The sequence below is a fragment of the Passer domesticus genome, chromosome 6, assembly GCF_036417665.1.
Source record: "Passer domesticus isolate bPasDom1 chromosome 6, bPasDom1.hap1, whole genome shotgun sequence".
Taxonomy (NCBI): Eukaryota; Metazoa; Chordata; class Aves; order Passeriformes; family Passeridae; genus Passer; species Passer domesticus.
In genome coordinates, this window is record NC_087479.1 from 51,994,933 (window position 1) to 52,009,432 (window position 14,500).

The 14,500-nt window shown below is 36.9% G+C and overlaps 1 protein-coding gene across 11 annotated transcripts in view; it reads right to left on the reverse strand.

The window, feature by feature from the left end:
* Positions 1-14,500, reverse strand: part of SBF2 (SET binding factor 2) — a 230,524-nt gene that overhangs the window by 62,081 nt on the left and 153,943 nt on the right. For all 11 annotated transcript variants that reach the window (XM_064425493.1, XM_064425489.1, XM_064425488.1 and 8 more), the window contains one exon: positions 2,750-2,818. In XM_064425493.1, the coding sequence (XP_064281563.1) occupies positions 2,750-2,818 (69 nt within the window). The remainder of the gene's footprint in view (positions 1-2,749; positions 2,819-14,500) is intronic.

Here is a 14,500-nt window from a genome sequence, read left to right on the forward strand (position 1 = left end):
TTTTGTCACTGATAACTTGATTTGGAGCACTGCCTGTCCAATGACACCAACGTGCACACAAATGGAACCCTGTGCCACTGTCAGATGCACAATTCCTCTCTATTCCTGGCTACTAAGAACCTTGTCCAGTCTCAAAAGGGGTGGGTGAAATGAGATTTAACAGGCTGCTGGCATTAAACATTCTGAGAACAGAAACACCAATAAACAACTGCACCCTGCCAAGCACTGCTTCATCCTTGGGAAGCATCAACACAATCATACGGCACAGGCCATATAATAATGCAATTATAATTATAAATTATAATTAGAATTATAAATTATAATTCTTCATGTTGAAGCACAGGCTCAAGCCAGGTACAACATATTCACTCAAGTCTATGACACAATTTTGAAAACCTCTAGAGAAGCTGAAAGACCCTGTAAAAAGTATAAACTTTTACTCAAAAATAATCAGCTTACTCAAAAGTGTAAGTTTTACTCAAACTGAACCATAAACTGTTAATCTTTTAACTAATCACTGCAAAGTTCGTGTAATAATCTTATGTTCCGAACAGCATGTCAGTTTGTGTTTAGTATGAACAGTTGTATGCCAAAATAAGTACTTTTGCCAAAGAATTGTATCTAATGGGACATACCAAAGGGGACCATCACTGAACCTGAGGATTAGATCTGGGAAAAACAAAATTCTTTTTCTATTATGCATTAACAGCTGGCTTTTGCAAGTTAATAGTCAGGTTATTTTAATTTTTAATTCAGGTCAGGCACATTAAAAAACTCATCATGCTTCTTCCATCAAGGGACTCACAGTTTCCTGAGAGTATTTTTAGAGTTAAATAGTCCAGGCTATTAAAAAAAGATTTCAGAGAACTTTCTGTGAGAGAAATGGTGTGAGATCTTGGTACCTCTACCAAAAAATACAAGTGTGTAGATGAAATGACTTAAATATATTTTACATTCAAGCCAGATTTTTGCTCTGCTTCATGGTGAAATCCAAACTTGTTTAAGCTTTTTTCAAAACTCCTGATACTACATTAAAAAGTCTCTTTTTGTTGTCTTTCCTTTTGTTTTTTGCCTACTTGATCAAACTTTACCAAGGTAGGAATCTAACCAAACTGCATCAATACCCCAAAATACTCCCTGTACCTCTCAAGGAAAAGAGCTATGTGGATTCTCTTGGCTATTCTTATAAGCAAAACTAAAAACCAGAAAATAAAAGCAGAAGTTTCTTAAAAATGTAGAATTCATGCAGTAAATAAGTAAGAGTAAAATAGGGAAGAGAGAAATTTCTACAGCTCATTATCTCTTCCCTCAAATTAAGTATTTGTGGCAGCAGCTAATGCGAAACAATTCTGCTACTGAAGGACTCAAAACAGAGGGAACAGAGAAAGATAAACTTGGATCTAAAGATGGGAGAAAGTCAATTTGCTGGGACTGAAAAATTTAACATCTCACCATGCTACTTTACATAAGAGAATGAAAATACTCTGTACATTCTTCCCTAAAAGCAGTTGTGGGGTATTATGTACAGCTATAAATTAAAACATATTTAAATAATTTTTTTTACAGTTCAAATAATTAGAAGAGGAAAAACCCTGCTACTTCATGCTCCATACACATTGTTAAATACTAGTTTAAACAAGACATGTCAGGAAATCTCCTACACATTTAAGTTTGTCAAAATTGCTCTTGCCTTCAAGATGATTCTGGTTTCTATGATTGCTAAAGTTTGAGATTTTTAGTCTAAAAACAACACGACAGAATCTTTTTCTAGTTTAAAAAAACCCAGAAATTGATTAGAATATATAATTTAAACTAAAAACTACTGACTGAAGGTGGAAGGTTGCATTTTTCAATTGCTATATTATTAATGTGTAGATAAGCTGTCAAAGCAATTACTGTTTTACAATATCACAGTGTAACAATTACCAATGACCAAGCACTTATTTCCCAGACTGTGTTGCATAACAACATTCACATTAAAAAAGGTTTATTTAATACTGTAAGCCAGTCCACATTCTGAACTTATTTCCTCAGGTATGTACATTCTAAAAAGCAGGACTGGAGCTACCCAGAACTGGTGAAAACACTACTGTACTGGGACATTGAAATAAGTCATACTACAAGACTTCTTCTGAAATAATTACTTACAAAACTTGCATTGTTTACATTTTTGAATTTCCTTTCATATTGTATTTTGCCGTGATCAATCATTATGTACTTTCCCCCCAAAAGAATGGAAAACAAGAAATTGAAAACACATACATAGTTAAAACAACCCAGTCACGATATCCTCCAAAATTAACAACTACACAGACTGAAAACTACACTTGTACTTTTGGCCAAGTACTTTACTGGCCAACTGTACTACAGTGACCATTTTATTATATTGGCCAGTGCATGTTTAACATGCCAAATTAAACACAGTAGTACTGCAATAAACAGTTTCTACATAGTAACATCAGAAATTATCCTTTTCTATTATTTTAGTGACTAAACATAATTCAAAGACAATTCTCTAACCCAGCATTTAGTTCTGGGTGCATGTCTCATAATCTTAATGACCCAACATCAATAAGTGTCCTTCTGGAGTAATGTCCATATCAGTCTATTTGATGATTTCCATTGACATTAATAAATATTAGAATTAATCTTCCTGTCTGTCATGTATCTCCTGTCATCTCTTTCTCCATTTTAACAATGTATGTGATGCAAAAAAAAAATAATAGCGGTGGTTGCAATAGAAACTCACCCTATAGAAGGCAGTTGTCAGGGGCAGCAATGCTGCAGCAATGCTGTATTCTTCTGAAGATGAACAATCCTGCAAGAGAAATTAAAGAAGAAAATAAGCAAAACCATTTTATGCACTGTAATTTCATTTCTGCCTTATGGAGTCCCTCTGGCATCCTTCTGACACACAAGGTAATCTTTAATAATTCAATATCATGTAAAACCAACACATATTTATGAGTATGTGAGTATACATATACACTTATATAGATCTATCTATCTATCTATCATGATTTCTCCTAGACAAGTAATGCTGTGATTCTTCCCATTTTAAAAATTGATTAGCCAATTTCTCATTCATATGCCTGAAATACAAATTCACTGACATAGTTTATAAATAATACGGAAAGTTTTCCTCATTTAGGAAACAATAAAAAGGTAGCTTGCTACCATTTGGGTCAAGAGCAAACCTGACTAAAATGGAAGTGATGTGATGTCCAAAGAATGCCCTTTCAAGACGTCTACGTGAAGGAAGTGACATTTATGCAATATGAAATAATCACCTCCACGGTCTCTACAAAAGTTTGGCACAAGGTTAACTTTAAAAGAAGATGAAAACCTATTCTCTTCAAGTCTCTGAATGCCTCATTCAACAGTCAAGTGTGTCATTCATGTCTCTCTAGGCAGAGAAGGGTATGCCAAAGTAAATCAACTAGTAATTGTGCTGATGAAAGTCGTGATTTTATTACGGAAGTCTTTTAAAAGAAAGCAGAATTGGAATGCAACTTGATATTTAAAAAACAAACTACTTGAATTTTTATGACTCTTAAAAAAAAAGAAAAAAAAATACCCAACAAGAGTTAAAATGATACTTTTAAAAAAAGTGATCAGGTGTTTTTTCAGCAGCTCTTTTTGCCACCACTAAAGAACACAATAATTCACATAGTAGTACCAGACAAATGAATCACCATTGTGCCCCTGGATGATCAATGAACAACCAACATTTCCAGCTGAACAATTCATTTCAAAATTTTTAATATCTCTGTTACAGTGGGCACCCTGCAATTCAAACCACTCCTATTAACTGTAACTGACCAAATGCCAAAATTGAAATATCTCAAGTGTTCCTCTGCCAGACTTTACATTTATGCCTTCAACATATTAGAGTTATCTAAAACAGAGCAAGTAGCAAAAACTTGGCACCAGCCAATTGTGATAGCAGAAATATGAAATCTGCATTACAAACCCAACAAAGTTATGGATTTTTAGAATGTTATTTGTATCCATCTCATTTTTTGTTCTCAAATGGCTGCAGAGTGACTGTGGATTGCAGGTTTAAAACAACAGACTAAAAGAACTCATCACAAGACTATTTTGCTTCTCATCATTTTAAAGTCTATTTCAACCTTTGTGATTTCTCAATCAATTTTAACAAATCCTTCCTCTTCTATTACTTTAATCAAGCTCACCTAAATGGAATAGCAATGTCCATTATAGTTAAATACAGCAGCATTTAGAAAACTGCTTACACATAAATTCTGAAAAGGGACACAACAGTTGTGAAGGTTTACTTCTGCACAGAGGGTTCCAGTGTGTCTAACTCTGCACAAATGCAAGAATGCTAACTGTGCATGGATAACATGAGTTTGGCAAGTGCTCACACTTCATAACACACTTCCAACCTGGTAGAAGAAAACTAACAAAAATGGACACTGAAAAACTCAATAAATGTTTCAATGATGCCTCTTGGTATTGCAATATATATACAGCAAACCCAAATTAGTTCGTAAGATCTCAGAGCATAAGGTTAAAGGACACAGCCTCAGCTGCTTTCAATTTTCTATTTCTGCATTATTCCCTATTGTTATCCACATCCTTAATCCCCATTTGGAAGTTAGCATACATATTTTTAGTTCAATATATGATAAATATTCTTAGTACTTTTTCACTTAACAAGAACACTTCCCACTTAAAATTTGACTTTCCAACTTTAGAAATGTGCAACAGCTTTCAAAGAAATACATATCTTATTTCTGTACATGATTATTTACAACCAGGTATAAAATAATCCATCCTCAATTTCAGGTTACCTACTTAATCCCTTAGCTCAAATTATTTGAAAGAGTTCGGGCTTTTATCCAAAATACACATAAAAATATCTTTATAAAAACTGAGCAATGTATCTTCACCTAGAGAGCATTCAATACTCCAAGAGCTAACATATGTCTCAAAGATATATATCATCACCATATAAACAACACATTAGATTATTTTTCCATTCCTTCCTTCAAGTATGAAATTCTCCACATATTCCATGTCAGCAGTACATGGACTTGTAGTGTGGAAGTATTATCTCTCTGTATTTTTTTTCCTTCTCATGTATATGACAAGGAATGCAAAATTATCTGAATTAGGAATAAATTACAACACTGTTGTTTTAAGATGAGTGGAACTAATTGATTGTTTACTTGCATTGTAGCTGCAAGACGGAATGCCATGTTAAAAGAGATGTTGCACTGAAATCTCAGCTTCTCAATTTTACAGCCAAACCAAAGTACTGGAAATGTCGTATGTGTGTTGTAGGCAATTAATTTAGACCCCTGAAACAATGCAATCCAGCTGCCTTATATATAATGTCTTTACCAATTGTGAAAAATACCGCTGCTACAGAAGAAGACAAAAATCAAATACCATAAAATAATCAAAGCTTTTCCACCTAATTTGCACAAAATGAAGCTGAAACACATCTGGGGAACAAAAATTATTTTCAGCAAATTAATCACCAAAAAACCAATGTCCTTTGACAGTGAAATACAGACTTCCACCATGACATATGCAGAGTTCTGCTTTGAATGCATGCCTAATTGAGTGAAAACCTGGCACATTGTTCTGGCCATACTGATCCTATATCCAGACAGTTGCTGAACTCTGTAGCAGATTGGATAGGTTACAGGAATTCATGTACACTTAAAATAGCTTTGCTACACTGAATTGACAAGTGAATAATAAAAGGAGAATGCTTTTCCTTACATCACTTACTTTGACATATGAATTACTTTTATACTCTAGTCAGTTTAAATATGCAGCAAAACTTTGGTGCTTCCATATTGCCATTAGATTGCAGAGCTGAGAGCCTGGAAGTTACAGATTTTGGCTGCCTGGCTGGACACGTGGGGCTGATATGGGGGGCACTGATAGCTTTTGGAATCTGGTAGGTGGCTTAGACTTCTAGTGCTGGAGGGGAGAGTCAACTCTGCTCCTCACTCTTGACTTCAGAACAGGTACTGCCTGGAATGCTTGCTTGGAAAACCAGGTATTGTACACCATCAGGAACTGTGCACCATCAGGAACTGTGCACCACCATGAGTTGTACATCATCATGAACCGTACATCATCAGGAACTGTGCACCATCATGAACTGTACATCATCCTGAACTAGTACATCATCAGGAATTGTGCACCATCAGGAATTGTGCACCATCATGAACTGTATATCATCAGGAACTGTACACCATCATGAGTTGTACATCATCAGGAACTGTGCACCATCATGAAGCTGAGATGCCCTCTGCAGTGTGGTCCTAGTGATGAACAGATGGGAAAAGTCACCCCAGGGAAAGACCTTCTGGACATGCAAGCTCAAGAAGGCTGTTAAGTCCCCTCTGATATCCCAAAAGAGCAAGTCCAAGCTAGTGAAGCACCATGACAGTGCAGGAAAATGACCTCTCTTCCTGCATTAAACAACAACTTATTAGGGATTTCTGCTTTCTCTTAGTCACATGATAAAAACTTAGAATATATGTATGGAACATCAGGATAACATTTAAGATGGAATTTTCTTAAATTCATCTTGATAGTCTCTCTCATTAACTGCTACCTGATACAGTGTCTTCCTGCATTAAAACCCATTCTGCTTTAGGCACTAAGCTTTTCAAACAGACACCACATTTTTAATAATCTACAGAAATCTGAGTATGCCAAAAACTTGGGATCCAATTCTCCCTTACAATCAGGAACACCACAAATACATGGAATTCCCCACAGGCCTGACTATCACATGAAATCACTGTAGCATGCAGTGAATGCATCCAAACTAAAAAGCTGAATATGGCAGCACTTGATCCACACCTTTCTGGCAGCACAGGAGGATGCGTGCACGCTCTGTTAAAAATGCTGCTCAACACTGCACTGTCCCTCTTGAGAATAACTGAAGTCAATTTTCAGGCATATGAAGAGCATTCATCACCCTGCAGGACTAAGCTCAAAATGAATCCAGAAAAAAAAAGCCAGAAACTTTAGGGTCAGATGTGTTTTTAAAGCACTAACCCAAGAACTGTTAAGTCAGCACGCGTAATTATGTGTAGAACATCAGCTACAAATTACAGGTGAAACATTAGTTACAAATTCAACAGATTACTTCACTGGTGTCAGGTTTTAATCCCAATTCTTACAGATGTATTATGTGGGTAGGGTTTTACTAAATCACAGAATTTTTATTATTGATGCAGTTTATATTTTGGAAATATGAACTGTCAATCCTAATGCACAAGCTACTACTTTTGTCTAAAGCAGTAAGAGAATTCAACAGCCCAGCTCAGAAAAATGTTTTGTTTGCTAAAAGAAATAGAGATTCATCAGGTAGAACTGCAGTGTTAGTTAATATTAATGAGATTATTTTCCATTTTTATTAGATAAACTGCATAGATTTTACTCATTCATATACAAATAAAATATTAATGCAATTGAACTATTACAATTGAGTTTTCATCAAAGAAAGCCTGTTCTATGTAAATTGATGTTACCACCAATGTCCTTTATATTCAATCTTTGCAGAATCAAAAATGCAAGTAAATAAACTGACAATTTAACAATATCTGATTACATAATAAAATTATATGCTGTCTTGAAAAAATCACAGTCCTACTTGGAATTTCCAAAATAACTTTAAAAAGTATTTAACTTACAAGTTTTAACTTCACAGATAAAGCCACAGTTAAAATTACAGAGTTTGTTGAAATAAATGCCAATATGACAATAATCACTTATATTACCTTTACTAGCATCACATAATTAACTTCACAAGAAAGTTAAAATCTTATTATTAGAATCATAAGCAAAATTGCTTTTTTCAGTGAAAATTCATATGCATTTACTTCCTTGCTAATATTCATATAGAGCTTTGTCTAGTGAAGTTACCACCAATGCCAGCTGCTGCTTTGCTTTACAGTGGGATCAAACTTTTCCTTTTTTTTGTTGACAAAGGTGAAATCAAACGTTATTGAAGTAGCTACATTTTATTAAGTGGAACTCTTCTGGGACCTGAGAAACAGGATGAAAAGTAGATACACTGAGAAAGTCCACAGAGCTGACTACCTGCTGCCTTATCTTTTGACAACTACAAGAACAAACTCAAAGCTTGGGAGATACTGCCCTACAAAATTCTCATTATTTTTAAAACTTCTTGTCTTGATAAGAATATAAAGAGCTTTCCAAAAGTATTTGCAAAAACCACTCTGCCTTCATAAATGACCCTAATACGTTTTATGTGTCGCTCATTAACACAAGATTTTAATTTTATTTTTTCTTCTGCCTAAACACTGCTGCAGGGATTGACAGTTAATAAAACCAAGACAACGACACTCTTTTTGTCTGTGGTTTCCAGGTTTAAAACTGATCAGATCTCTGGGCTTTTATTGAGCAGCTTCTCATACTGCTGCCTGGGCTGACAGCAATAGTTGAACACAAAGTCCAGATCACAGATTTGACCCCCGCTCTGAATTCTACCACACGGAACAGTCTTTTCACCCTCTATGGCCATCACAGAGTGATGCCAGTGCAGAAGACAAAGGAACAGCACCCAGCCCAGGAGAATCCTCACTGATTTGCTTTGACTCTGTGGTCTTTCTGCCTGATCAGGAGCCTTTGCAATGACCATTTAGTTAAGGAACCTATCCTGTCAGCAACAGGATTCAAGATATTGCAGACCTGCCATTCTAGGCAAGAGATCCAGTTTTATTTTAGAGGTATTTTACTTCCTGAGGAACTTCATGTTTGCCTTCACCTGGCCCTGAATCATCAGAAGTTTGCCTGCCCTTGAAGCATAGTGGTATAAGGAACAGGATTCCATCAAGGCAGTTCAGATGCAATTACACAGGCACATAGTGCTCAATGATTTTTAAGTTTCCTTTTGCTTTACTCCACATATTCACAAGCTAGCAAATGCAACAGATTTTCTCTGTGCAGCCCCATCCTACTCCTGGATCTCACAGCAAGTGAAAACAAGAAATAACATTTCACTCAAAGAAGAGCTGTCAAGTCCCCCCAGCCCCCACGCTTTCTCAATAAACACATTTCCGTCTAGGCTTGAGGTTAGTCATTTCCTCCTCCTCTTTACAAATTACATCTAGGAGATCAAGAACCTCAATTTTTATGTGCATAAATTACACATTTGTCACTGTATTTTTCTGTACCCTAGAAGCCTAAAAACATGTAACTTTTTTTTGCAAGATACTGATAAAAACAAGAATGCCATCCCTCGCGTCTCAGCACATCTGAGTTTCTTTAACAGAAATGCCATGCATGTTTCTGAATACTGTCATGAGGCCCATGGCAATAAAGTTCAACATACTCAGGCTGTAATCTTCTCCCAAGGAAATGGTTGGGATGCCAAGATGCCTTTTGACTTTTATTTCACAGCAGGGCTTCATTCACAGTGACTCTGTCCAAACCTTAAACTACACCAGCTGTGATACAAGGTCCTGCAGAGCAATTTGTAAAAAGTTTTGACAAACAACACTCAAATGATAGAATATATTGCAATTCATGATAAAAAAGTGATCAATATCCATTAACTGCTCAGCTGGAGGGAGTGATTAATTGATAATATATCTAGGAACTGCAGTGTACTCCTGGAGCCCCGGTAGACCAAAACACTTCTGCAGCCACTGCAAAACATTAACAAGGATACTCTGTAAACTGCTGTGCAGACAGCCTGTTTACTTGAGTTAGGGAACAACAGGGAAATGCTTAAGACATTAAAAGAATTATTAAATTAGATGCCATATTACAGTACAGTCCAGTTATATAGTAACAAATCAGTTCACAAGTACACAGGACACATCCTTACTCCCAGCAGCATCTCCTCTCCTAAATTTTAAAGCAAAGACTTTCAAATACATTCACTTTCATAAACTTTCTAATATGTACAAATACATTCACCTTGCTTAGCTTTTACTGTTCTTTTCTAAGTTTCATGTGATTTTCCAATTTCACATACCTTTAATAAAAATGCATCACATCATCAGAGCACATTCTATACAATTTTTACAACTTAACAGGAATGAACTCCTAAAAAAATTAATCAGATTTATAAGAGTATGTAAAGTGATTCACTGAAAAATCAGTTTTTCACTTTAGAAGAAAAACATTTGGATAGAAATGGAATTTTACATCCATCTTCTGTCACGTAATGAGCTGACGCTCAGTTCAGAGCAGATACCAAAAGATTTTGGGTCTAGTTCACCATGGAGAAACTGAACAGTGTCTGATGAAATGTAACTTGGAAGTAGGGCTCACTGAAAATTTTCCACTGAATAGCACGTGATAGCAAAATAATTTTTTATTTATGCTAAGAACCCTCAATGACATCATCTTAGGAAAGAGAACTTCCAATCCTCAAGGTTCTCCCCTTGGGAGACTCAGTCTCTTGCCAACTGATTTTCTGGGTAACAAGAAATACAACCTTTGACACGAATTCAAAGAAGGCAAGGAACAGGTTTGGGGGAGCTACAGGCTGGACAGTAGGGAGCAAGTCCTCATAGAGAGCATTTCCAGACACAGGAAGAACACAAAAGTGATTAAGAACACAAAAAAAACCAAAAACAACTGACCAAGGAAAACAGGATCATTTTCTTCAATGAAATACCAAGCTCTGTATCTGAGGAAAGAGCAGCCTGTCTTTTGCAGGCTCCTTTGGTACCCTTGGGGCACAAGCTGGAAGAGAAAGCCTGGAGGAAAGAGTGGAAAACTGACTGCACTCTCAGGCTCAAGGTTTAGCAGGCAGGTGGCTCTGAATCCTGTTTTCAGAGCCTGATACTGAGGTGAATGTTTTCATTAACAACATGGAAAATGGCATGAAATGCACCCTCATCACATCTCTGCCTGACATCAAATTTGGGAGGGTGGTAAATACGCTGGAGGACAGGACTGCTGCTGACTGGCATCAGAGCCGGGCAGACACAGACTGAAAGAGCCTCCTGAGCCTCCCAAAGAGAAAGTTCTGTACAAGGGACAGGGTAACTCCATGTGGAAACATGAACTACATACAGACAGCACCGGGAGCCATATGCTGTGCTATACATGTCAAACCAAGTCAAAAATCCTGTAAGATTAGTCTCACAAAGAGTTATAGGGGAAAAAGAACAAAACAATTGGAAAGTTTATGGATCTGAACCAAGAGAATATCAGGATAGAGCATAACTGAAAGAATCCCAAAAACCTAAGGAAATACATAAAGAGAAAGGAGTGTGCTCAACCAGCACAGACAGAAATTACTGGCAAGAAAGCTGATGCCAATTTTATGTATCTCTATCTATGTCCAATGCATCCACAGGGTTCTGGCAGGTGAACGCAAGTCCAAGTTTGCCTGGCTGTAGCACTGCCCCTGGCAGAGGCATCTTCCACCAACTGCCCAGAATGGGGTCTCTTCAATACATAATTGACATCTTGCTGCAGGGCAGCTTTGGGCTTTTTAAGCCAACCTTGATATTACTGAAAAGCTTTCCTACACTTTTGGCAGGGGCACCAGATGGTCTGTGCACAGCTGCACCAAAGGACAACATGACCGACACTGACCAGCTGCTCCTGGAAGAAGTTTTCTTGGATCAGCTTTGTTGGTGCAGCCCCATTTCTGGATCCATGAAACAAGTGTCAGCTGCTGGAAGGGGATATTTCTGGGATGACCTGCAATGGCTGCAGAATTTCAAGGATGACAAGTGGCGTTTTGTGGGTTTTTCTGAGGAAATTCTGATTAAAAGGTTCTGAATCTCGAGTTCAGCCAGCGAGGGCTTTTCCACGCTCAGGCAGAGATGACGCACTGTGTTAGCTGTCTGTGCTGGTGAACTTGACAGAACCTAAAATCCCTCGCTGCCAACTCCACTGCCAGACCTCTCTGCTCCTTAATAGGCTGGAATGTAAATCTTCAGTTATGTTTCAAAGAGTAGTGCAGTTTTAACGACATTAATGGAAGCTGTTGTAGAAGTTGCTTAATCCAAAAACGAACCTTGAAACAACAACCAGAATTAGGCACACTGCACATCATGAAAAAAATCATGTTACTAGAGCAGTCATCAGAAATACCCCATTTTGCTGGAGAAAAAAAAAAATCCAGTGATAAAGTAATTTCAAGGATAACCAGTTCATAGAAAAGAATACTTGAAGCAAATTTGGGAAACTGAAAGACATATGTTGTGCATGATTCAGTAGCATGCCGTAGAGCAGTGTCCACCTTGATTAACACATCACATCTGTGTGATCAAGGAAGAATGTTGCTACAAAGCCTGAAAAGCCCAAGAGATTCTGTGATTTCAAGCCTGCTTGATTTAGTAAAGTGCTTCCTCCAAGATAGCATACATCAACAGAATACTGTAATACAAATATTTAAACTAGGAAAAAGGAAAACATAGAAAATACACTATTTTCATTTCACTTAACATTAAGTATATTAAACTTTGTGATTGTACTTTTCAGTGCATTTTCAGCAGCCACCTCTTTCATATAGATACAGATTTTATTTGAAGTCTTACACTTTTTAGTGGTTCGATGCACAGGAAATGCACAGGAGTCTATTATGAAACATTTATTAAAAATTAATTTATTGATTATTAAAGAAATGTTTGCTTTTCTAAGAATCCAAGTAAAAATAAGCATGAAGCATTTTTTGTAAGAGATAAAGACAATGGAGAAACAGTAAACCAATTTTGAACTGGCAGTTGTAGAACTCCCCTCAGAATCCTTCCATCTTAAAGTTGATAAATCGATACTTTTCTCTAGGATTTTTAAATGGCTTCAGGAAATAAGAAGGTTAGAATTCCAGGATGTAATTCCTCCAACTTTGGTTACAGAAGTGAAAAAGTAAACTCCCAAACCATACTAGCCGGTCATCTAGATGAAGAGGCATGTTTGGAAGAGGCATGTCCTTAAAAAAAAAATTCCTGTTCCCTCTAAAAACTGTTTGGCAGGGCAAACACAACCAGAGGAGAGAAGACATCCTTGAGCTTGCTGTGTAGACCAAAGAAGCAGAAGTGTACTAGCATTGCCTTCCAGCAAAATTCTTCCTTTGGTACAAATTCTAGGAAATCTTGGTATGATCCCTTTCTGTTCCACAGCCTTCTAAACCACAGCTAGTAGCAACATCCAGCTAACTAGCCACAGAGAAAGCCTTCTTTGCCAGATTTTGGATTGCCAGCTAATCCATTTTAAAACCCTGACAAATCTTCTCCTAGGCCATCTGATCTTCCTTCCAGAAGGTTTTGTTCCAAACACCTGTTTTGTTCTTATTTCATTGACATTTCAAGAAAAAATGCAGAAAGGGTAGTTCTGCCATGTAATCACAGAACATGGCAAGGAGAAGTTTAATAAAACGTCTGTACCTTGGGGTACAGTGAAATACTGGTGAAGTTCTAAGTCCCAACTATAGTCACACTGCTTGAAATTCTTTCCTCACAATTCATATTGGAGTTTTCAGAAGGATGAGCCAGATTGTAATGGCTGGATTAAAAAGAACGGGTAGTGAAAACAAAAACTGAGAAGTTCAAGCATTAGCAATGGCTTTGGCATCCTAAAACCTGCATGACTCCAATTCCAGAGAACAAACAAACAAATCACCAAATGAGTGCAGAACACAATTCTGAAGATCAACAGATAATTTCTGGACAGCATGGCTTTATTTAGTGCACATACTCAATGAAACACACTGTATCAGCAATAACTATCAGCCATGTACAATAAATGTGATGACTCAAATTATAAGTATTTCTTATCTGTGTCTCTTCCAAACAAGTAATATGAGGAGACATCTTGATGCATTTGACCATCTTCTCATTTCTTTTATCTTACCTGCAGTTCTAAGTAGCAAAGAAATCCTCAGGCTTTCAGGAGGCTTCACTATCATAGCTGACATGAATCCCACAGTACCCCTTTCCTTCTCTTTCAGTACCACACTCATGTTCATGGCCACTTTTTGTCCAAGTTCCTTATGCTGCTAAAATTTTAGATCTCTTTCTTTGCTATTTTTCAAGGACACTTAGGAGCATAGCTTTTGGTTCAACCCTGTGAGACATCTTGCCAGGTGCTGCTAGTCAACAACTTATTAAAAATTTCAAAAACTTTTACTTACCACCCTTCTTCTTCAGGTCTTCTCTTAAGCACAGAAACTAAAATAATGCATTTTCTAAATGAATATACAGAGTGAGAGCTGGGTGCATCAGTATGATGCTGCTGTGTCATCGGCTGGAGCCCATTTGTGCAACGAGATGTGACTGTGATGCTGCAGCCAAAATTCACCACTGCTTTAACAACAGAGGTGCTACATACCTGATTTTGATGAAAATCTCTACAAAATACCTTATCATTAAACTGGTTGGAATAATTAATTATGATCTGCTGGACTTATTTTAAATTCATCAGTTCTGACGCCTACTGTTTTCATGTGCAGGTTGTATCTTGAATTTGGAAATTAGAATATTACAAGCAGTGTATTATAATGCAGACAAGG